The 27,312-nt window shown below is 37.3% G+C and overlaps 1 protein-coding gene across 1 annotated transcript in view; it reads left to right on the top strand.

Moving 5' to 3' along the window:
* Nucleotides 1-783: 783 nt before the first annotated feature.
* LOC106871564 (B-box type zinc finger protein ncl-1) overlaps nucleotides 784-27,312 on the top strand; it is an 88,852-nt gene continuing 62,323 nt past the window's right edge. Inside the window, exon 1 of the mRNA XM_014918070.2 lies at nucleotides 784-1,964. Coding sequence (XP_014773556.1) covers nucleotides 1,926-1,964 — 39 coding nt within the window. The 5' untranslated portion in view covers nucleotides 784-1,925. The remainder of the gene's footprint in view (nucleotides 1,965-27,312) is intronic.

Below are 27,312 nucleotides of genomic sequence, written 5' to 3'. Positions count from 1 at the left end.
GGTAGTAGAGAGAGAGAAGACTGTCAATAACACTACCTACCTCCCACCACCACCACACATTCTCTTCTGTTTATTTTTTGGCTATGGTTTTTTCTCTTACTTTTTTTTTCTACTTTCTTTGTGAGGGAGGACAAAGCAAACTCCCATTTCCACTCATCGTCATCACCATCATCAACACTAACAAGGCCGACAACACCAACTGTCAACTTTCATCGCAACCACTACAGTCAACATCTAGTAACTGAAAGCCTCAAGGGGAGATAGATAGAGAGATACATAGACAGATAGACAGATAGATAGATAGATAGTGAGAGACAAACAGACAAAGAGAGAAAACCTCTACGTGGTTGCTTGACCTACTAGAAATAGCAGCCAAATCACTGCAGCTCTTAGCCTGATTTAAGAAAAAAAAAATAATAAAAGGGATACATATTAACAAATGTAGTGTTAGACAAGTTGGCCTTTCACGAAAGGTCTGATGAACCAAGAATGACCTGGAACTAAACAATAACTACAACATCCAATAATACCACCACCGCTACCGCTAATAAAATCACTCCCACCCGCTCTAACATTGTTATATAGCACCTCGTCTACGACTGCGACGACGACGACTACGACTACTACTACTACTACTACTACCATCACCATCATCATCATCTACTGCCCAAACACTTTGTTGATAAACTTCTTTGGTACCGCCTCCCACAGCATCACTATTGTCAACATTTGTAGTTTAACTTCTATTATATATCATCACCACCACCACCATTACTATTATTAACCATCATCATTGTCATTAGCATAATTCAGAATGTTTTCTTGCTAAGTTGAAACAAAGCAAGACAAAAGAAAGATGGAAAAAGTGCGATGGAATCAGTAAGATCAACATCTATATGATCAATATAAAAGATCACCATGATCGACAACAGATATATTACTAAATGACGTTGTTAAAGTTAAAATAATATTAGGATTTGCTACTATACACTCACATACACTCAGAGGTAGGACTGATTTAAAAATTACACGTCCACAACACGCATACGTACATAAACACGACTGTAAGCTGATTGAAGCACTAACAACGTACACGGTGCTACAAAAAGCACACACTCATAGAACAGTCGACAATCACATATTCACTCTACAGTCTAATTAATGCACAGACTTTTATTCACGTACATAAACAATCCACACTCATAAACAAACTGTGTAATGAACTAATACAAGCACAAACTCCCACTCAACCATTCACTCACATCATTACTCACTCATTTCCCTTACTCCCCCACTCATTTCATCACGTACTCTCTCGCATTTAGCCGTGCGCGCACACACAAATTCACTATCATACATCCCTCACACTTTTTCTCATTCTTTCCCCCCCCCCTTCTTTCACTCACCCTGAACACACAGACTAGCAGAGAAAGAGATAGAGAGAGAGAGAGAGAGAGAAAGAAACAGTCACATACGCACAGATTCACGTACGCATTTGTAGCTCAACTGCACTCAGACTGGCGGTCTTTCAAGCAAAACTTCCATCACTCACACACAGACACACTAAACAGACACATAACACATACGCGCGCACTCACTCTTGCACTCCCGCCAACTCACTCACTGACGCACAGACACATACATCCACATATCCGTTTTCAAACAGTTTTAGTAATGTGGAAAGAAAGAAGCAGCCTTAGTGGCATCATACTCATCATATCATCATCGTATCTTCATCATCTAATTTATTTAGTGTCACCAAATGTCTGAGAGGAGAGAAGTACATCTCAATCGTCATCGTTATCAACTGGCCCCTTATGTCGGCAAAAGGAGAACTTACTATTCTATATATATTACCAGAGAGAAAAAAATATCCCCAAAGTGGACGAGAGATATTGCTTAGTCTGCCTTAGAAGCAAAAACATATGAACGATAGTTTCTTCCCTGGCACACTTGAATACCAGGTCAGTCTATTTAGTAAGATTTTTTTCTTTGCCACCACTTTTGTTTTCTTTTTGTTTTCTCTTTGTTTTCCGATTTTCCTTACATTCGTCGGGGTTTTTTTTTGTTCTTTAAAAAATATTTTAAATATACTGTTTCAAACCATAAGTCAAATCTCAAATCTCACGAAAAAAAAAAAAAAAAAATAGTAACAAGTATATATAATTTAACTTATAAATAAAATAATTATAATTTTTAATTAATTTGCCACTTTGTCATTTTACAATCAATCAGATTGAATAAAATATCCAATCATTCTAATTTATATATCTTTTAGCCCATTGCAAGTTTTGGACGGTATATTCATCATTGTCCCTTTAATGTTTATATTATATTTGTGCTTGATTTGAAATTATTATTGTTGCTAATGATTTTGAGATTTGTTACTCTGGTCATTTTCTGTTTAAGTAGACCCAGTTATTTGTGTTGTGTTAGGGGTAGCCTGTATGTTCTTTGTATTTCTCTTGCTAACTTTTCTTTGTCTGATCGTATCTATAGTGTAATGCTCTGTATACATACGTGCTGGTGTATTTGTTTATTTTTCAATTTTTTTTGTATTATTATTATTTTGATTTAAATCGGCGCCCTGCTTTAAGCCGGAACAGTTACTATTAATAATATTAGAAACGGTTTTTTTTGTTTTGGCATTGTTACCATTTTATTATTAATGTTGGTTAAATGTCTATGGTGTTGAACCGCATCAACAAAAGAAAATGCAAATACTTCATGATACTAAATTGAACTTCAGCCAGATGCTACCGGGAAGATAGAACCGATGTGAATACCAGTTGTGTGGTGTATTCGAAACAATCGACTATATTCTAACAAAGATTTGCCCTCGTCTTGTATTTTCTGGCAATATGAATTAGTTGGCGGAGTTGAACACATTTTATCATATATTTATATATATCATTAAGACAAAGACAAAACTCAGACACAATTTCTACAAAAGCACATACACAAAGGGACAAACATACAGAGATTAACTATCACTGTCCAAACCACACAGATGTATCGTATACTAATATTAAATGCACCATGCTGTTTAGTGACGGAAAACACGCGCGCCAATCTGCGAAGTTATATTCGAAATCTGTTTACAAATTATATTCATGTTTTATGTATATAACGCAAATTTTAATGACAGTGAAATTTTATACACTCCTAAATTTTATAAATATACGTTTATTCTTGTTTTTAAGCAAACTGTTTATAAATCTTTGAAAAAAAAAAGCGAAGAAAAATAGATATTTTCAAATTCATTGTTACAATACGTTCATAAAATACATACATACACACACATTAGTATGTATATGACAAATTTAACAGGCACATGGTGTCGAATGTAATTCATTGTTATACATGTATAGTGTTTATAAATATAGATCTCCTATACATACCACATATATATATATATATATATATATATATATATGCACACATACACATTTTTGTTATGGACTGTAACTTGGATCTGTATTTTATCGAGCTCGAATCTAACGTTGATTGCTGCATTAGTGTAAAAGAGTGGAACCAAGTGTCAGCAAATCATGTTTGCCAGACAAGAACAAACTTAGACAAACGACTCGTTTTCTTTGTTCTTCCTCGTCTGCGTGTTACAAACTGCTTTTCCTTCCTCTTTACTTTTACTATCATTAGACTTTGCATTGGTGCCTTATCTCATGTGGCAAAGCATCTATGTAGCTATCTGTCTACCTACTTTATGTATCTTCATATTTGTATCTATTTAACACTCATCTGCCTGTTGCTATCTCCCTCTCTATGTCTTCCCCTTTTGTCTCTTCATCTATCTCTCTCTCTCTCTCCCTCGTGTGTGTGTGTATAATGTTACGATGTCAGACGCATTTTTTTAAAAAGCTGCTAGCAAAGCAAGATTACTGTTTATTTGTTGGTGATATATGTCAAAAGTAGACTTCTATATATAGTTCCAACATATTTTCTAATCTCACAAATACCCAACACACATTTAACAATTTTCAGATTTTCAATTCCTTTGCGTTTATATGATTTGAAAAGACAATATAGATACAATATATATTTTATCCATTGAGAAATTATAAGCCCAATCACAAGGTATTCTCTGCTGTACCATGCTCTCTCTTTCTTTCTGTCTCTGTCTCTCTCTCTCCACACACACGCGCACACACAGTGCTAACGCACGAAACTCTCGGACCTTGCGTCACTGTTGCTTCTGCTAAATATTAATAAAAATATACATATACTCATATTTTGACTTCTATTTTTCCTGTTTGCACCAAACATACCTATATATATTGTTCTAGAATTTTTGTTGATTGGGTGGGAAAATGTTTGTAAATGTGCTCCAGGAGGATAAGAAAATGTAAGTAATGTATCCTTTTTATCAAACTTAAATTTAGTTTTTCAAAACATATTTTGAACTAGGATTGTTTACATATTACTATGCAATGTTAGAGCTTTATCTCCTTCTAGTAAACATTATCAGAACTTAAATGTTATTCATTGGTTCCAAGGATCTTTGGATTTGTGTATTCTGCTTTTATCTTGTTAGGCTTTTTATGATTATTATTATTATTATTATACTTCAAACTGTTTTTCAACTTGGTTATTTTCTCTCGCTGGCCTATCTGTCTAGCTATCTACTATATAGAACTAACATTTCCTTCACTATATTCAACATGCTTTATACAGGCGCATCAAACTACTTAGTTACAATACATAACGCGTTCAACCTCATACACTGCTCACGCACGTGTTTCCGTCGTGATTTATTTTATATTACACAGACTGCACTGTTTGGCAGAGAGGGCAAGGTTGAGTCATTTTGATTCGTATCCCAGTTTATTACTATGAATACGAATTTTTCTTGCTGCAATCACTCAGATGAATACGATCCAAATTTTAGCTCCCATCTTATTATTCTAAGTGCATCCATCATACATATTAATGAGTGAGCTGTATAAATTCTGACGAAAATGACTGATAGAATCAAAATACAAACTCAATGAATATCTCTAACGACTTTATTATAACCATGCAAGATTATTTTAAAGGCAGTTATGGAAACATCTCCCCCACACCCAAGAAAGTTGTATATATGTAAGTCAAATGAGTGAAACAAGTAAAAGGGTATGAAGGAACGATTTTCATCCATGGATGTGTATTCATTCTCCTAGTCTACTTCATTTCAGAGTTATATTTTAATTGTATCCCCGCTTTAAATTTTATGTTTCGTGTTTCTTGAAAAGTTATGATTGTAGCTGCTCCACTGTTTTCTGTAAATTAGTGAGTTTAGAAACAAAACAAAACAAGAAAATCTTTTTTTTTATAAACTGACGGTCGTGTCATGTATTTTACAATATATTGTATACCTTTCAGCGTTCTGCGGGTAGCTATAGATATATTTGCATGCTGTAAACATGGGCAACGGGTATTGGCTTACTAATGTCATGTCATGTCGGCTCCGATTTTTTTAAGCTAATTTTCACATTTAGGGTATTCTCTGTTTGTAGAGATGCTTTCTGTTGCAACTGCACATGGTCATGCTGTTTTTACACAGATGGGATTATACTGGCTGATAAAGGCATGTAATGTAGTTATATTACAACATAACATGCACTAGTCAATGCGTTGTATAACGTCTCTCTCTATATATATATATACACACACATGTACACTCACACGATGTTATGGTGTCTATAAATCAACTCAAATGCGATTGCTTATTTGAATACAAGTAAAAATTAGGATAGACATTCATCATATATTAATGAGTATGTGTGTGTGTATAAATATAATATATATGTACATGGAACAGAATCAATCTCGCCGGTCTCGGAGGGTGGTACTGTTGCCACAGAGCCTAGCTCTGTGAAAAAGAATTTACATGAATCATCAAAAGAATACTAGGTATTGATGTTGAGTAAAGTATATATGTTTTGATATAGTCTAAAATATTGTTATCGGAATTTCATAGCTGGATTATTTGAGACAATCCATGGATGATGAGATAAGATGCTTCACTTAGAAAGGGACCGCCATACATACATACATACATACATAAACACACACACACACACACACACACACACACACACACACACACATCGTCATTAGTACTCATGCTGGGGTACTGCTATGAAAGGTTTAATAGATGACACCAACTCCTGTACTTATTTTCAGGCATGCTTCTTATTCTATCGGATATTTACTGGCGAACTGCTAGGTTACAAAATAGTACCTGTTTTCAAGTTGTAAGATGCAAACTTAAACCACGCACACACTTGGTCTCGACAAATTTGAAGAAAGCAGCGTAGCTGGCCTCAACACCAGCCGAACACTCGATCGAGTCTGGTAACCTGCATCTCATGCTAAAACTGCCCACCTATGGACCACATCCATTTCTCGTTACGATGTGTACTGATGGAGCACTCTCTGACCCACCGTATAAACTCTGATGTGTTCCAGGTTTCGGTTTTGTCCCCCATATTCCTCATGCTGTATATATATATATATATATATATATATTATAGTATATAACGACCGACAGGCATGCCGTTACCTCAAACAACGCCCAGTTCAACGCAGGCTGTGCATCTCCCTCTCTAACCTTTTACACCCAAGCATCATCCGCATGTAAACATAGACCTCTCATGCCAAATCTCCATTGACTTCATGTACAAAGACCTCAAAAATATGCCAATTTTTGCCTCTTCGAAAATATATCAGTGCACATACCAAGAAAACGGTAAATTTTTATCGTAACACCCGTTTCACTTTCACGGTGTCATGTTTTTCCTGTGGTTTTCGACATGTTTTGAACGAATCTAACAAACAGAACCGTCGGAAATGACTCATTCTTTAGGTTAACGACTCCCTTCTGAGTGAGATAGATGTAATAGTGAAAATTACCGAAACCATCTCACCGCACACTCTTGAACATGCTTTAAATGTGAGGCTCTCACTCTGACAGGATCTCAAATGGTGAACGTGCATCCTCAACGTCAAAGCAGCATCTCAGGCTGCCATTTCCTTTGAAGAGCCCCATAATACTTCATTAATGCCCCAACCGTCAACAATTAATCACTCTCATGTAAACTCAGGTGTGGCTAACAGTGGAGAGCTTATCCTACATCAGGGTGGTGCTGCTGCAGCCCACACAAGTCTTGGGCTGCGCTGAAGGAAAAGCCATTCAACTGATATGCATGAAGTCACTTTTTCACCCACACGTACGTGATGTTTGGACTCTCCTTTGCGGAGCTAGTTGGTTGCTTTCCTACCACCCCCACTAAGGTATTCCCTATTCACTCGCCTCTCCTCCTTCCGCCACTCATATTGTCCCTCTTTCAGATCCCGTAGTAGTTACTACAACCCTTCCTACTCCAAACTTCGGTCCTTTAGATTCTTCATTTGTACATGCTCCTCCGGCAGTTGTCAGTTTGCCATCATAGCATCCATCTCACCGGTATTGGAGGGTATGCGAAGGCCATAGGCACATCTTCATCCAGACTAATCATATATGTGTGTAAATTTCTTCAAAACAGATATAAACAGCTATCCACACCTTGCATATTGCAACATGCAGTAAATTATCATGTGTGCCATTTGCTTGATCAGCGCTGTCCAGAGCTACACACACTCTCTCTCTTTCTCTCTCCACACACGTTCACACTCGCACACACACACATTTGAACACTGCAAATTATAAACCGTTTCCTTCAGACCGTCCAAAATTTATATGCATATTTATTTCGAGTCTCGCATACTTGCGCGCGCGCACACCTATGTATATATGTATATACACGTGTTTAGGTAACACAACAAGAATAGTGCTTGAAATATTTGCATACGGAAGTGGGAGATGCATTTTAAAAATATCATAGTGAAGATATTACAACACAGCGGCCGTGACTGGGCGGTTACACTAATTAGTATGTCGTGCTATGAGTATAGAAGTCTTGCACATTGCGGCTAGTATATTTAGATAGCGAGATATCTCAGGATATGCGCTTGTAATCGGCATTTGTCGCTTGTGGCAAACAGATTAAATACCTTTAAAATATAGCAAGTCAGTCTCTAAACTTTAGGCATATTGACAGAAATATTTAGTTTGGGCTACATAAAAGCTGTCACTCGACGTGTGTATGTTGAATTTTGTCGAATCAGTCTCTTGCTCCTCAAATTCGCCTGCAAATTGTGCATCAAAATAAGATATTAATCTCTACCATGACATTGAGAACTCTTTTCCGTCAGTTTACTAAACGGGTGTGTGTGTGTTGTTTCTATTTACAGATAGATATAACTTGCTATCTGTCATATCACAGTATTTGTTTCTTTTTTCTTTTATATTTCGTTTTGGCGTCTGTTCATTGGTTTATACTGGACATAACTGTCGTTATTATTATCTATATTCGACAAGTTAAGACTGTTGATATATTGGTGTAAATGTATCCAGTCTGTTACCAGAGTATCTAGGTGTAGATATTGTTTGCGCGCACACGAGCACGAACGCGCGCAAATACACAACTCTGTCGTGTGAAAGTGTAACCAGACATACCGCCATGATGCTAATGCACATGTGGGAATAATGTCTTCCAGTATATACTTTTGTTTATATCCGTGTCGTTAAGCCCCAGATCAGATCTGATTGAGCTGTTCTGTAGTAGTCGTTCTACCCGTGACTACTTATTATGGATTTTAGCTTTGTACAGAAAAACCAGGTGGAGAACATCGATGTATGTGTCTCATTCCATACGATTCTGGGAATGAGGTTGGGTAATCTGAGATATTTGGCTGCTATTTCTAGCAAGTCGAGCTATCACTAAACTATGTATCTTCGTTGGTGCGCTCCTTCTATCTATTTGTTTGCGTGTATGCATATTTATTTGGAAGTGTATTTATGTTTGTGTGCATGTTTCTTTATATATGGCTGTGAAAGTATCTGTAATCTTATGGCATATACGAGTATGTATGTCGGTTTCTTGTATTTTATTGTTTGTGTCACATGTGCGTGCATATAGTCATGCATGTGCTTGAATGTTCATTTTGGTGAAGACATATGTATACGTGTGTGTATAGAGTGTGAATACATATACTTCTCTTTTGTGTTATTGCTTTCTATTTGTGTCGCGTGTACATATATAAGCATGTGTGTGTTTGTGTACGAATATACACATACATCTGCACGCTTCCATATGTGCTTGCTTGTTTGCGTTTGAATGTTCATGTATATAAATACACGTGTGTGTGTGTTTGTGTACTATCATAGAGTGTTTGCATCGTGTGTGCATTATTATATATACATGCGTGTGTGCACACACTCGTGTATGTGTATGTATGACTCGTTTGCATGTTCATATATGTATTTGTGTGTGTATGTGACTGCTGCTTCTGTGTAGCTTTACATCTGCCCTTCCGCCTCGCGTGCGCGCGTGCGTGGTGGTGACTTCATCATCGTCTGTCAGGTTGCCTTTGTTTCCATGCTGCACCGAAGATAAGCACGATGTGGTGTTGTTGTTACTGAGCTGTAAATGCACTGCTAGTAGTGCACAAGCAGTGCATAACAGCTCCATAAATTAAAGCCTGCTGACGTAAACATCAATAACAGTTGTTACACATTTAAATAAAACGAGGAAAACAAAATATTCTATAAATCTATGTGAATTAATTATTAACTTCTGGATAAAACCAACAAATGTATAAGCGAGGATGATAGTGTTGTGAATAGAATTTTGTGATGTTCATGCCTTTGTAAATGAAAAGTGGAAGGCTTCAATTCTGTATAGATACCAGCTTTTTTACTCGACCTACCGGTAGATTTCCTTTCTCTTTCTAGAGCAGTTTAGTGAATTGGTCGAGAGCCTTTAATGGGGCTGCTCGACCTGCCGGAAATAGCAGCCGAACTTTCAATCACTTTTTTTTTTTATATAGAAAGAAAAGATATTCAATAATGTCTGAAAAGATGAGATTATAATGGTTAGATTGCTTTGATCGTAAACCTGCTCTTGCCGAAATGACCTGGGGCTAAAATAAACTATGGGGTGAATGGATATTATTATTAAGGTGGCTAGCTGGCCGAATCGTTAGTACGTCGGGCAAAATGCTTAGCGTCATTTTGTCCGTTTTTAGATTCTAAGTTCAAATTCCAACGAAGTCGACCTTGTCTTTTATCCTCTCGGGGTCGATCAATGAGTACCAGTTGAGCACTGGGGTCGATGTAATCGACTTACTTCCCTTTCCCGAAATTGTTGGCTTTGTGTCAGAATTTGAAATCGTTATTATTGTTGATGTTATTGTTATTAAGGCGGCGAGCTGGCAGAATCGTTAGCATGCCGGGCAAAAATGCTTAACGGCATTTCGTTCGCCTGAGTTCAAAAGCTGCCGAGGTCGATTTTGTCTCATCCTACAAATAACTACTAGTTGATCTCTGGAGTCAATAATCGACTAACCTACTTCCCCCAAAATTTCAGGTCTTGTGCCCTTTTTGTAGAAAGGATTATTATTATTATTATTATGTAGTCGTCGTCATCGTAGTAGTAGCAGTGGTGATTTTCATATTCCCTTTCTATACGAGGAGTGGATATGAATTAGACACGATATATTACAGGTACTAGTCATATATTTGGGAAGGAGAATGACATTCTTATTAGATAGAGCATCCTGGTTATTACACACGCACAAATGTATAAACACACGTGTGTGTAGAACTTCATATTAGCTATATAAAAACTATATTTCTTTGTTATGCATGAACACACGACACCTTCACATATTAATGTGCGTATGGGTGTGTTTAACTTTATGCAAAGTGCATAAGTAGTATGTATGTGTATGTATTTATTATATACAATACGCATATGTGTAATATGTAGACCTCAGGTAGCTAGCGGTATTTTAAGAAGAGGCAGAGAGAGATGTTGAGAGACAGGCAAGAGATGATTCATCATCATCATCATCGGCAGCAGCAGCAGCATAATAGATGTATTTCCTTGTTTCACTTCCAAAAATCGATATGTCTAGCCACTTTGCTATATCGGCGTATCTTTGTATTTATACGATATGATGTCACTGGATTATATTATATGTATGCATGTGTGTATGTGTGTGTATTATACACTTCTTTACTGATGACAGTCACTAAGATTATAGTCACGCTGGAACACCGTGGCGAAAAGGTGTTAGTTACTTATATCGATGTGCCGATCCTACTATTTATTTCAGGTTGATATTTTATCGATCATGATTTATCGAACCGCTCTTTTCTGTGACTTAAAAAGAGCACAAATAAACAACAACCGTTTTTAGGCCAATTATAACCATAACATTATGATAAAATACACCCGATTCATACAGTTTAAAAAATAGTTGGTGATAGGAAGAGCACTGCTATAATAAGCTACGCCAAAACCTAAGAGGGCATATATCTACAAAGTTATTCGGTTTTTCTTTGTGTTAGGTACATTAATACTATACCGAGTTTACGAGATGCAGTGAGGCCTTTGTCAAAGTTATGAGACGAGGTGAGGCCTTCGTCAGTGTGAGGGAAGAACGAGCGGAAAATTGCGCATGAGTGTGCATCTATTCGACAGGATTACCTTTACACATACAAACACACACACACACACACACACACAAACAAACAAATGACGAAGGATCGAGACTTCTGTCAGTTTGCTTGTGCTTCAGAAGATACGTCAAGCGAACTAAAATCGTGACCGTCCATGCATTCAGGCATGTCCTCTAAATCCCTTCTCAGCCAAGAGATCCTGGTCTTGCGGACTCGTGGGTGCCAGTGCCATGTTTAAAGCACCCTGTACACTCTGTAAAGTGATTGGCGTTAGGAAGGGCATCCAGTCGTAAAAACCGTGCCAAAACAGACAAACGGAGCTCGGGCAGCACTCCAGCTGGCCAGCTCCTGTCTAACCGATGTTAAATGACGGTGCTGATATGTGTGTGTGTGTGTATTATATTTTATTCTTTTACTTGTTTCAGTCATTCAACTGCGGCCATGCTGGAGCACCGCCTTAAAGGGTTTTAGACGAAGAAATCGACTCCAGGACTTAGTCTTTGTAAGCCTAGTACTTATTCTCGGTCTCTTTTGCCGAACCGCTAAGTTACGGGACATAAAGACCACTATTGGTTGTCAAGTGATGACGGGGGGACAGACACAAGGCACTCACATAAATACACACACACACACATATATATATATATACGATGGGCTTCTTTCGGTTTCCGTCTACCAAATCCTTTCACAATGCTTTGGTCGGCCTGGGGCGATAGTAGAATATATTTGCCCAAGATGCCCACGCAGTGGGACTGAACCCGGAACCCTGTGGATGAAAAGCAAGCTTCTTAGCAAACAGCCACTTTTGCGTCTGCGCCTATGTATGTGTATATTATATATATGTGTGTGTGTATTATAGGGGAGAATTCACAAAAGAACAAAACAAAAGACGAAGACAGGTGGTGTGGACAACAAACAGATGTATTAGTTTAATGCTCGGGAAGTGAAAAAGTCTTTAACTTTTCGAGCCTACGCTCTTCCATTATATATATATATATATATCCGATCAGAAAGTTACCATTGGTTTCGCGCCTATTATGCTCTCAGCATATCGGTGATAACCCTCTTACTCCCTGCTCATAATTCCTGCAGGTGCTGACCAATCTCACTGGTGTAAGAAGGCCTGCAAAAGTTAAGGACATTATATCTTCCTCCAGACGCAACATCTACAGGAATGATATGCGCAAAGGGTTTAGAGTTGTGACATTCTAGGAAAGAATATTTTGTATACATAGCAATGACTTCGAAATTTCGGCTTGCTCAGCGTCAAATTTTGGTTTACTTGTTCTTTTTTTTTTCTGAATTTGTATAGTTTTTATGGTTCTTTTATTAGGTGGAGTAAAGTAAATGAGACACTAGGTGTGACAGATAACCAGCAAAAGTTGTGTACACAACAACTTATCCTATCTCACTACATTATACCAAATGCTCCATTTACCAAAAGGAGAACCCTGCCAAAAAGTATATAAAGTTCAAAAGAATGGAAGTCAACTTTGTGAAAATTAATATTGAACAATCCTTCAGTGTTATGCTGTTTATATACATCCAAAAACACACTAAAGCCTTTTGATTGGATTTGGTAGAGGGAAACTGAAAGAAGCCTGCCGTATATGTATATATATATATATATATATATATATATATATATATATATATCTGAGTGTGTGTCTTCGTGTCTATGTTTTTTCCCTATAACCGCTTCACAACTGCTGCTGGTCTATTTACGTCCCCATAACATAGTGGTTCGGCAAAGACACTGATGGAATAAGTACCAGGCTTAGGGCTCAATTCGTTCGGCTAAAATTCTACAAGACACTACCCCAGCATGGTTGCAGTCTTATGATTGAAACAAGTATTAGATAAAACGCACGTGCACACACAAAACAAACCACGCATATAACAAAAGAAGTAGGCCTCGATATTACAAGAAATGAGGATGAAATTTATTAAATGGAACAAGCATGGGGCACTAACATTCGGAACTCCCAAGTTTCTCGGTTTATTCGATCCAGCTGCTTTGCAAAGTGAGGAGCGATAACGCGAATCGGATAAATCGTCGAGAAACTTGATACATTGCTTGTGTCCTTATGCTTACAAGGGGTTGACAAGCACCTCCACTTAGCTAACCCTGCATCCAGAGACGTGTTTCTGAGTCTTTGCTCGTCATCAGTCTGGAGTAGCCTGCCAGTTGGAGATGCCTGTCAGGTCAGTTACAACTATGGTCATTGTTTATTTATGAGCTGCAAAACAAAGACGTCTTCAACCCAGTAGGTGATTTGCAGCAGTCTTACGACCAATCTATAAATGTCTCCTCTCTGTTAAATGCATTGCAGAATCATAACAACTGCCACTGTGTACGAATACAAAGACGTTTGTTACGTGATTGGTTGGTGAGTGTTCTTTCGGATAGCGATGTTCTATTATCAAGCTTGCTTTGAGTGTTCTACAACACCAGACTTACGAAGACAAACTCGATAATAAGTTAAGGACATCTAAAGGGATTAATAATATCTGTAATATATCCTTTCCTTGCGGCTCGTTTCAATTTTTTGTGTGCTTAATGCGATTCGCTTGAAAATACATGGACGCATTTAGTATATCTTTTCTTCATGAAGCCTTAGGCATGTGTATGTGTGTGGACACATACACATACACGCACACATATATATACACACATTCATAAGGGAGTGTGTCTCCAAAGGTCATGAGTGGTATATACCCATACCTCCAACTAAATACCAAATGTCTATGCTTCATTCTTTTTCTCTCTTCTTCTCAATAAACGTACGCGCACGCGAATACAAAATAGACAGTATGTACAGATGTTAATAGTATACAGCAAATATAAGCTATGAATCTTATATATTAAGTCCACATACTCGCGTGCCTGTTTACATATATTCGTATATGTTAATATATGCATGTGTACGTATATTTGTATATGTTAATGTATGCATGCGTATTCGTATATGTTAGTGTATACTTGTATGTTCAACTTGGGCAATTATTGCAAACATGTGAACATACACATAGCGCCTACAGATATTAATTTTTAGTAACATTGTAAGTGTATTGGAAATATATATATAAATATGCTCTGTGTTACGTACACATGTAGAATTATGAATGTCTTATATGTATGTGTGTATGTGACTGCATGTCTGTTCATGGATCTCTAGTAATTGCCCAAGTTGTAAATAAACAGGAATAATTGTTCTGTCGTCGAATGTTTGCTACGTGTGTCTGTAAAGCTTTAAAAAAAATGTTGTTTTTTTTTTTGTTACACCATTTCCGTATTTCTTTTAATGTTAGGAACATGTGAGTCATTAATACTTAGTTCCTGTGAGCAGAGAAATACACATGCTCGGTAGTATTCCAGTCGACATATACCATTTTACATGCATACACATCTAGATCTATCTATACGCATGTGTGTGTGCGCGCGCGCACGCACTACATTATCGGCGTGTATATATATATATATATATATGTGTGTGTGTGTGTTAGATACATCTTTCTCGAGAACTTGAAGCTCTTTTGGAATAGTGGTAGGGGAAAAACTGATTACAGAAGTAACAAGAAGAAATATATATACATACATACATACATACACATATATATATATGTATATGTATGTGTGTTTGAAAAAAATGTATATGGTTAAAGACATGTAGAAAATAAAGGAACGTAAAACATTAAAGGAAGGGGGGGAAGAAGGAGACGAAAATGTAACAAGAAAAAAAAATCAGTAGAGAAAGAAAGATTAAGAGATACTGACAGAGATGTGTCAGTGTTTAAGGAAGTCGTGATAGAATAGAAGGAGGTGCAAGCAGACCTTCCTCCTTTTTACTACTCCTCATCCTCCTCCTCTTCAACATACTGAACTTTCAATGACCTTTTTCTCTCTATTGATGGTTGTTTTATTCTTCCTTCTTCCTTTTTTTTTCTCTCTGTCTTTCTCTAAGAAACACTTGTCGCTGACTTACTACAATTAGATTTTTCCTTTTTCTTTCTAATTCTCCTGTTTTTCTTCAATCGAATGTAGCTCTTTCGACCCCCCCCCCGTCTCTATTTCTGTCCTTTTCTCTCAGCTCTCTATTTTTTACTCTTTCTCCATTCCTATGTTTTCTTTCCCATCTTCTCTCTATCTCTTTTTAGTCCCTTTTCTGTATCTGTCTTGCTTCCCCTACTTAGGTCTCTTATACTCCCATACTCTCGTTTTCTACTCCAAACACAGAAACATTAATAATTCCTCTCACCTGTTACTCTATCATTCTCTTAATGAAAGTTCCAATGCTAAATTTCCTGAACCTAACGCTGTAACTTCAGTGAATATATTCTGTGTCGTTATTTCAAATTATATTCCTTGATAAATAAATGCATTATAGGCGCAGGAGTGGCTGTGTGCCACCAGGTCTACCCTGGTGGTCGGATGCCCATCCTTCAGGAAAGCCATTACAAATTGCATTTGTAATGAGCAATGCTTTAATCGAACATTGTAAATATAATCAAATTATTATTGTATATTTAAAATTGTAAATATTTAATCGATACAGCTACTTCACCCCTTTTATGTTTGTCTGACCTTGTTGGTCCTATCTTTGTAATGCCTTTATGGCAAATATTTATGAAATAAAGTAATTTGCTTACCAACCACATGGTCCCGGGTTCACTACCACTGCGTGGCACCTTGGGCAAGTCTCTTCTACTATAGCTTCGGGCCGACCAAAGCCTTGTGAGTGGATTTGGTAGACAGAAACTGGAAGAAGCCCATCGTATATGTATATATATCTATGTGTGTTTTTATGATTGTGTCTGTTTGCCCACCCCACCCCCACATCGCTTGACAACCGATGCTGGTGTGTTTACGTCCTCGTAACGTAGCGGTTCGGTTTAAGAGACCGATAGAATAAGTACTAGGCTTACAAAAAATAGGTCCTGGGGTCGATTTGCTCGACTAAAGGCGGTGCTCCAGCATGGCCGCAGTCAAATGACTGAAACAAGTAAAAAAGTAATAGATATTCAAGAAAAAGTCAAAGTGGCAAACTAACCAGAAAAACAAAGTTTAAAGCACATCAACTTCATCTTAAATATTGTTTTCTCGTTGTGTACAGGTCATGCATTGTCAGTTAATGAGCGACTTAAAAATATTTATTTAATTACTATTATTTGTGACATTTGAGTGAAATGTGACATATTTGATGTGACTTCTGTTTGCGAAAATTGTAATTTTTTTTCTGTAACCTTATTTACGTTCATCTTTGAAGTGCGTACACTGGACACCTTGCTTTAGCCAATAACGGTATATAGGAGCTCTTAAATGCGCGCTACGAGTTTATTCCTCGAATATTCTACTCGTCAAGATTTTGAACTGCTAAACTCATTGATCCAGTGAAGAGAAGGTATCTCCGAATATCAGTGGCCACTAGCATAAATAATGACCTTTTACTTCCAGTTTCATGTAGTCTGTTTCTAGTAGGTGGACTTCCTTAATTTGCCACCCACCTACCAGTGATTCACTCAAGATAGTAATTTGCATGTTGTTATCCTCAGCCCATGTTTAGATGGCATCTAGATCTTTCTGTAAGAGCGTAGCATCAGAGGTTTCCTTGACTGACTGTGCGACTTTTGTGTTGTCGGCATGATTGTTTTGGGGCTAGGCGTTTGGTCAGAGAGCGGCTTCCTTTGGGGCAAGACCGCTAATACTTTAGAACTTTTGTTATTCTTGTGGAGTGTGTTTCTCAGACTGACAAATACCAGTATTCGCCAAATGTTAGTGAAACTTTTTAACACCCTCCACTTCTTTATTAATGAAACGATAAAACACGTTTTACATCAAAGTGTTTGACAAGTTTGAACATGTTAGAGATCATCTAAATTTTACAAAACAGGAAATCGTCTGCCCCTTTTAAACTCCTTACTGTAGTGTACCTACTGCTTTTCAATATTGATAGCATGGCAAATATGTTTATCTTAAATGAACTGGAAATGATGTTTACATATAATTAAAATATAGAACACAACGTTTATTTTATTTTTAATTACAGATATTTACTTGTTGCAATAGACTAAGTTATAGATTCTTGTATTCTTTGCAATTTTCTTTCTTTCGTAATCTACCCCCGATAAATTTGCTTCATGTGCAGTTTCATTTTGGTATCTCTAAGATGCTCTTTCTCCCAGATTTAATATTTATACAGATTTGTTTATTCGGTTTCACTTCGACATTTGTAATCTCCTCCTCTGCAATTCCCTCACAAATCTTTTCCTTTGAATAAGAGTCTTCAGAGTGGGTTAGAAGTCTGAAGATACATATAATATGCAATTATATGCGTGCATACGTACGCATATACTTGATCATTCGTTTATATACATTTGTGTATGTATATAATGTATATGTACGCGTATATAACCGAATCTTATTTAAAATTGGAATTGCCTCCCTTTGCGTGACACGAAAGGTATTTATTTACATACATACATACATTAATGTATATTTTTATACCAATTATATATATATATATATATATATATATATATATATATAAACAATTTAAATTCAAGTGAAAGGGTTACTCAATACTTCTTAGTGGACAACATATTAAAGTTTTGCAAATGACTTCAAAGTTTCGGTTTGCTCACCTTCGTCAGACCGTGTGTATGTGTGTGTGAGCGTGCGTGCGTGCGTCGCGCGCGCGCCTGCCACCCACACAGAACAGCGTATGATAAGCGATCTCTGCTCCGAAGACATATTCAAGTGAGTTACGTTAACTAAACCGTCTCACCCAGTACATTATGGGTTATCATTGTGTATCAGCCTTCAAACTAATTTCTTACAAATGACTCTCGAGCTTTTTTTCTTTTTCATAGGGGAGAGGAAGATATTACACTACAGTTTCCTAAAAGTGCTAGTGAAGTTATATTATGTGAAATGGCTTCAATGGAAACCGAGTCAAATATTCTGCCTTCAGAACACTTCTTTTTATTCTGTCGGACAATTCATAATGAATAAGATATTTAGTTGAGGAATCTGTCTAAGATGCTTTTAACTTTTAGTTTGAGCCGTGCAACAGAACGAGGCCAGTTAGCGCGGAAATAGATAGACGAAGAGATATTTTGTACGGTCAGTATTCTAACTAGTAGTATTTTTCGTTGTGGCGGTGGATGCAAAAACCTTATAGCTTATAACGTATTTTCCATTTAAAGAGAAGGTAGCTAGTCAAGAGAGATTGAGACTGCTACATTCAGCAGGTCAAACGACAGCACTTGGAAGAAGCTAGCTCTATTTTTACAGTAGGCGGTGGGGAAGGAAAAGCCTCGTGTTTACAATTGGAATTACTGCTGCGCTACGACAGCTTGCGCCGTCATCACTAACATTATCAATACTGTTCGTTCGAGTTAATGTACACCTGCTCGATTTACGAACAGTTGTAGTTAAATTTACCTCGTGTCACCATAACGCCTTGGGAAATACGAACAATAAATGTTGTCAAAAATTAAAAAAAGAAGAAAAAGGAAAGATCAGTTCAGTTAAGATTGAGCAGGGGCTTAATAACAACACCAACATCACATTAATTAACGAAATAGCGAATCCTCTTTGCACGACGGGGTAGAAATAGCAGACATACCTCTCTCCTACCCTCCAGAATGCCTATGACCATGAATTTACTCGATCAGAATTCAAACCAACGGAGTGTAGTGGTGGTGGTGGTGTGTTTAGACGGTCGTGCTACCTACTAGAAACAGCAGATCTCTCAAATCAGGCCTTATTGATAAAAAATAAGATCTTATTCGATAATATAGTCCCAAACGCATTATATCTTTATAACATAACATACTGTTATTGTCACAACTTGTTTGAACAGCATTGGCCCGAGGCTATCTAACAATAATACAAACAATCTACACACACACACACACACAAGAGATGAACACAACTAAAACTGGATCTTCTTTGAGTATGGGTCTCCTTACTAAGGAATTAACTTAGTGTTAAGCAACAACAACAACAACAAAAATAAACGAGGGAGTCTCTTCATGTTCACTCAACCTGCTTGCAACAGCATCCACAAATCCCTACCGTCCTACATTCAATGAATATAAAATAATGGCAAGGATGGTCGTCGTTACTAGTACAAGTCTACTCAATATAGAAAAAAAATAGCTGACATGACTGAACAACAACAGTAGCAGCCACAAATATCAGTTATCTGTATCGTCACCATCAACTATTTCTCTTTCTCGCCGCTATCCTCGTCCCTTTCCTCCACGACTAGTCATTCATTCCAGCTCTGTTCTTGCTTTTATTTACCACTATGTTTGCTATATCTCCCAATACTATTAATAAACACTAACAGCTTGACGCTGCCACCACCCCTCATCATCAGTCAAAACACTACCGGCATTGCTCTTCTTGTTCATGTTGTTTAGACATAATGTCAGACCTATCTGCGATCGGAGGTGGTTGGTTATTCCAGCTTTAGCCATACCGTACTGTCATTTTAGGTAGGATCTAAGACTACATTATCTTAGTGTGTCTCCCTTTCCGTATTAAGACAGTTGAAGGAGGGGGATGATTTGAGCGAGATTCAGCTGATACATCTAGCAAGTCGGGCGACCAGGTAGAGAAGAAACTCTATCGTTAGATCGTCCTATTCATGTTTTAGCTTAACTACTAACTACTGCTGCCGTTACCATCGCCACTGCCACAGCTGCTAGCTGCACGCCTAATATAAATAACATCAAGCTATTTTCCGCCATGTAAACAACATGCTATCGACAATAACAATAGTTTTAAATACACAACTTGCACTAAAGCATGTTCTCTTTGTTGGCGGGTTTGTGTACTGAATGTGCATCTGTGTTGTGTTTGTATGTTTGTTAGTTTGTGTGTGTTATTATGTTGACATAACCGAAAAAAAAAAACTGCGGGGTGTATGCGGCACACACACACACACACACACACACATAAACCTTGACATGTTTTTTTTTTAGTTAGTCTATAGATAAGCGAACCCAGGTCATTGTGCACTCGTAGGTTTATAATTTGAAAATGTATTGCTATTGTGTCTGTGTAAAGGAGAGGCACGTTTTCTAGCGGTTCCATATTCAGAGTGGATTATAAAATTCCTATCACACTTGACTGAACTACAGTCGGATGACCAAATTCTCCCCTAGAAACTTCAAATCTTTCTACATTGAATCAGATTAGTTTCTTCTTCTTCTAAAATTTAGATATAATAAAAATGTCACGAAAAAAAATTACTGAATGATTTAGTCAATATATATATATATATATGTGTGTGTGTGTGTGTGGACTTTTTCACTATAACAATTCATCGTGTAGTGGATTTAAAAATAATCTTTATTTATCTATGATTCACTTTGGCTACACATGTGTACAGATATTGAAATGTCAGAATGTCTGCCCGGACACGCGTGCATTTCTCGTGGATATTGGTGAAGTAAAAACTACCATTACCTTCATTAGCGGTTTTGTATAGTCTAACTTGTTCAACTGCTCAAGATGTACTGGGAGTGATAAAACGAATTAAACATCTTATTCAGTCATTGTTTATATCGTTATATGAAGAACTAAAACAAATTGACAGTAAGGTCTCAACTTTGGCACGTCCAGGAGGAGGGCAGGAATTCCGTAAAATGCTCAACCTGTTCCATCTTTCGCATAAAATTCTGAGAAGTTATGTATTTCTAGTATTGAGTTCTTTGGATTTCTAAACGCACGCGTGTGTGCATATATTTATTATACATGTGCATGGAGAGAGAGAGTGTGTGTGTGTTTGATATAGATAGGATAGGTAGATACAGTCATATGTAAATGTCAGGCTCTAAGTTTAGTAACAATAATTGTTACATCGAAATTTCCTGGAGACAAAAATGGGAAATAGCGCTTATACTCTGTCCAAAGGGCAATAAAAATGTTGTATGTAAAATGAACTAGTTTCAACTGGGAATCGAAATAATATCGTAAATTATGCTTGACACGGCCTTAAGCCAGTTATAAGTTAAATAGGACCTCGTGTGTAAGCTAACCCCGTTCTTTTTCTATTTCACAACTGACATAGTTTCCATATCTTTTGTGTATTCCCTTATATTGCCAGCCACTCACACAAAATACCTAACTGTATGTAACTTGTCTCTGTCTTTCTCGCTTTTGCTTACCTGTTGTGATAATTGTTACCACCACCATACAAATGACATTGCAGAAATATCTCATCTCGAAAGATATTCCCTATAACGTATGGGGATATAGGACACGAGTGACACTCATGCCATTACACTACTAAATATCTATGTGCCCATATTGTGTAGGTATTAACTAGTATACCACTAAATTAGCGTTCGTACTCAAATGACTTATATCAAACCGAAGTAAAATTTATTTAAACATTGCTTTTTCATTTGACTATTATGTTCCTAATTATTCATTCATTATTATTTATCTTAGTTACTAACCTCTAATCATTGCAAATATACAAGTTACGGTAAATTTTCAGATTAACACCCACACGGTTTTCACTAGGGTGATGGGGTTACGGTTTTAGGGTTAAGGACGGAATTCCCACCCTAACACCCTAGTGAAAATCGTGCGGGTGTTAATTTGAAAATTTAGCTAGGTTACACTCAAAAGACTAAATTATCCAGTCAAGAAACGCTTACCTCATCTATATCCTTTCAAACATAGCAGCTATCCAATTTACAAATGATAACCATAAAAGTGATTCATTATGCATTTGATTCTTCATTGGTTTTGCAAGTGTGAAACACATCATCATCATCATCGTCGTCGTTTAGGGTTGGACGATTTAACTGAGGACTGGTGAAACCAAATGGCTACACCAGGCTCCAATCTGATTTGGCAGAATTTCTACAGCTGGATGCCCTTCCTAACTCCAACACATTTGACATTATATAGTCTGTGTGTTCAAATTGATACTCATGCTATCGTTATTCAAATAGTAGCTGGTCAATCTTTCTAAATAATGCTCAAATATTTCTTTAAGTCATTTCACACACGCTCGTGTTGTTCTTTTCTTCTTGGACCATGACCTGGAAATGTTATATGTTTCTAACTTAAAAGTCATTTTTTAATACGTAAGAGGAGCGCCAGCACTAGGTCCTCTTAGACTTCATTATTCTATTTTATTTTCTTACGTCTCTATTGTGCGGGGCTTAATACTTACAATCTTCTTTCAAATTCTACTAATGAGAAGGACTATCTTTGGCTATCATTTCAGTAGTGTCTAACAAAGTATCAGTCATTTGCTGGAGCCAGTAGTAAAAGTCACCATTTAACCAAATTTACACTCATTTATTCCTCTCAAGTCTAAGAACATTCATTTAACAATTATATCTACGTGGGTTACACTCATTTTGCCTTTTTTTTAGCTACCATACCTTATTTACTGCACCTCTTAGTCACACCCGTTCAGCTTGCGCAACCTACTCAATGTACATATACTCAATTTACTTCTATAGCTACATATGATACATCAATTTAATCACTATCCAAATTACACTTCTCTATATACACGTGTTATACTACTCTACAGTTAAAATCAATTTAATAGTTGAGCCGTCTTTTGATCTGTTTGAAATTAAAGCAAAGTCGGTCCCAAACCACATACCACTATCATAAGTGAATGACGCATTCGGTATTGTTGTCCTATGTCTAACTTGAATAAAAAAAAAATATGAGCAAAATCGGTGCAATTTGAGCACTTTTGCTCGTTAGGTATGATGGATCAAATTTGTTCTTATGCTAAGGGAGCAACCTCACTTCCGTTATTCTCGTTTACTATCTTCAATGAGAAGTGTACTCATTTTACTCAGTGTCGTCTTTTTTTTAGCCCTTTGTATTCCTGTCACGATCACGCTGTCATTGTAAGGGAATGTTTAGAACTACATGGAGGAGGAGACCCCCCCCCTTCGGTCATGAATGACCATGGGATTGCACCTGGAAAGTTACCCTCCGAGGCACAAGTCCGGGCATGGTTGCTTGTGGAAAGCCAGCAGTCGCCCATGCGTATCAGCCTCCCCTCTCCACACCACTGATGTTATCCAAGGGAAAGGTAAAGGCCGATACAGCTTGGCACCAGTGATGTCGCAACTCATTTCTATAGCTGAGTTAACTGGAGCAACGTGAAATGAAGTGTCTTGCTCAAGAACACAGCACGCAGAAATTTATTTGTGACTGCTATGTAGCGGCACCTTTCGATTGTATTTTGTTGCCACAATGCGTACGTTGTTACTGTGTTGGGTGGGTATTTTCCAATATGTTGTGAGTTTGTATTTGACATTATTGTACAAAAATCATTAAATAGTTCGAAGGAAAAACTAAACCATGTGTCAGCCCCTCGTGAATCAATTGATTCTCAGACGTATCGGATCAATAAATTCAAGCGTGATAATAACGCATTGCTTTGTTTATTTTGTATAATGTTATTTTTTTATTCCGCTTGATCAATGGAAGAAATCTCGACCGATGTTCTATTGTTTCTCGGTTTCGATTTAAACTTAGAACAATTTTCAGTCATATCTACGGAAATTGTATGAAGCTTGCTTTTTCCTTTTCAATAAATTCGAAGTTGCATATAAGCTCAGAAATTTTCATGCATTTGTGTATGTATATGTAATTAGCACTGCTGTTGCACTGAAGGCTTTTTTTTTGGAATTCGTTTGTGACACAGTAACACTTGTAACAGAAATGCTGTTATTTAACCCCTGTTCAACTCAAGCATTATATTTGAATTAGGACGACTTGATCTATTGGGCGAGCAAAAGTGTCTGATGGTAAAAGACTTGAACCACTTGATGACCCAGAAGTCACGTCAGTTATGATGCTTCCCACTTTATCCAAGAGTTGTGTCTTTTGTTCAAAACGGTATGGCGTGATTTTAAAGGAATTTTACATCTCGCAGGTCGAACGGCCGCATACAGACACTCGTTTAAACCCTAGTCAAATCCACCTATCGAGGGAAAAGGGTTAAAATGTTTGACAAATATTAAGATGTTAGTAAAGTGAAATTTTAGCTGAAGGAAAAAATTCCCTACGATAATTTTTGGAGTTTCTCAAAGAACAAGGGAGATAATTTCGAGAAGTTAAGAATTAATTTCACAAAAGTATTTTTGTGACATCAATTTTTAATTTTTAGAAATTGTCTCCCTTTTTATTTGAAAGTCTAAATTATCATTAGGATTTTGTTTTCTTCAATTGAAATTTGAATTAACTGGGAATTTTTTTCCGTTCATCATAAGTAAATAACATTAATCCGTGCTAAATGCCTATTTCAGTTATTTCCCTTAATTCATTTGTGTGTGTGTGTGTATGAGCTTTTTAAACACAGTGTAGTCTGCAATGTCTATAAGGCGTATTTCCTTCAGGTTAAACCGATCATGTGTACATCAGTATAGTAGAGGAAGTTTGTCACCGTAAGAAAGTTTCTAAAAAGTAGCTTCCTATGATTTCCAAGTCGCTATTAACTAGTCAACGTGTAATTTTGTCTCCTCCTCTATCACTGCAAATTTTTTTCATATCAGTTAGCATTCTTTATACATCCATCTCTCTCCCTTCAATCACCTATTTCTTCCTCTCTCTGACCGTCTCCACCTCCCTACTTGTCACATCTTCTTTCTTCTCCTCTCTCCCTACCACTCCAGTTCTCTTCCACTCTGTCTCTCTCTCTGTCTCTCTCTCAGGAAGAGTTCTGTCTCTACACTTGTTGCATTTTTCTCCTCCTTTACTTCACCTTCCACAGTTGACCGTTCATCTTCCTCCTTCCCCTCCCCCCTCATCTCTTTTTTTCCCACCCTTTCTTCCTCTCCATCCTCCATCTCTTCTCCCAAAGGATTCTGTCCCGAAGCGTTAGACTTTTTCTTCCCTCTCGCCTTAAACAACCATACAAACTGAGTTATTATTTCTATTCAACTCTGTTTTCTTGTCTTATTTTACTGACGACTGAACATCGCTAGTTTTCTCGGAATCCACAGTTTTTTTTCCCTCTATTTGTAGAACTGACAACTTTCTGCAAATGTTTGTTTGAACATGTTAAAATGCAGACGTACAGACGTACTCCTCTCTCTCTCTCTCTCTCTCTCTCTCTCTCCAATACCACACACATACAGACATAATCACAAACACAGTTGTATTATGTACACACACAAAAATATGTGTTGAGTATATTTACACACTATTCATGTGATCTGTCGGTTTGTTTACTACAATTACAGTATACAACACGCTCGACTGATACATACACAAGTTGTATATTGATGATGATGATGCTGCGGCTGCTACCACCACCACCACTACTACTGTTATTACTATTATTTGTTCTCCTCCTACCTCTTTTCTCGCTAGCTTTTTATTCCCCACCCTCTCTGTCTCTGCCTCCGTTTTCTTATTTCCTCCTGTCGGTTTTGCTTTTATTGTTTTTCCTGTCTTATGCTTTCTTCTCCTTCCCTCACGTCTACATACTCAAACATGCTTATACACACAAACACATACACATATGCCTGTCCAGCAACTCTGTGTGTGTTGTGTGTTATAAACGTTTACTTGAAGGAACCGGACAATGAGTTTGTTGTATAGCAGCCGTCTCTTCAAAGACGTTCCAGTCGTGGCCATTCCTTATTTTGTTTAGATATAGTGTATCATGGACAACGTTGTTCAATGTTCCCTTCCTTTATTAAGGCGGTCGGGGTGTTAGGTGCGATTTGAAGGAAGTTTAGCTCCTATTTATCGCAAGACGAGTGACTGCACAGTGTGAATTTGTCAATGTTGGTAGCTGAAAGTCCTGTAAAAGTTTTAAAACTAGCAATATCTATGTAAGCGCTTATTTGCTAAAAATAGCAGTCTAATCTCCCTTTTCTTACACATGACCTTAAAATAGTCTTCCAGTCATGACCATCTAACGTGAGGTTTAGTCACGGTTAGATCGCGTTTGCCTCTAAGAACAATAACAAAGGAATTTTAAGGGACAGATTTATTCACACAGTGGAAGGTAATTGACAAAAAAAAAAAAAAAGGGGGGGTTTCGAAATATATTAAGAAAATAGGGTTTTTTCGGGCGTAGGCGTGGTTGTGTGGTAAGAAATCCACTTCCTAACCACACGGTTCCGGGTTCAGTCCCAATGCGTGGTACGTCTTTCTGAACCAATCTGAGCTTTATGACTGGATTTGGTCACACACACACCCGTGTATATGTGTGTATTTACACCACGACAACCAGTGCTGGTTTGTTTACGTCCTCGTAATCTAGCGGTTCGGTAAAAAGTAACAGATAGAATAATTCCTGGGGCCGATTTATTCGATAAATTCCTCAAAGCGGTGCAATGACTGAAAAAAAAAATTAAGTTGCCTACATTTCTGCTGAAATTCGAAAAAAACATTGAGCTTCGTGCAAAATATTTGTTTTTATCTCATTAGAAACAATCCATATAGTAGGTTTAGCGGTTGTTTCATTCATTTTTCTGAAACACTCTTGTCAGATATTTAATACTGTCTGATTGTACATACGGAAAGTTTCTTTCTCCAAAATGCCTTTGCAAAGATTAACGCACAAATATAGCTTATGGATGTATGTGTGTGTGTATTTCAGGAAGATTGCAGTTAGAGAGTGATCCAGAGACCAAAAGTTTCGTACATTCTCCAGTGCACGAAGCTTTCGCCCGTTGAGTCACTCTAACTTCTGCTAATTAAGAAAAAAATATATATGTTTGACCCC

This window comes from Octopus bimaculoides, chromosome 2, assembly GCF_001194135.2.
Source record: "Octopus bimaculoides isolate UCB-OBI-ISO-001 chromosome 2, ASM119413v2, whole genome shotgun sequence".
NCBI classification, from domain to species: Eukaryota; Metazoa; Mollusca; class Cephalopoda; order Octopoda; family Octopodidae; genus Octopus; species Octopus bimaculoides.
The sequence above is the reverse complement of the archived record's forward strand: the minus strand, read 5'-3'. Positions and strand labels throughout refer to the sequence as shown.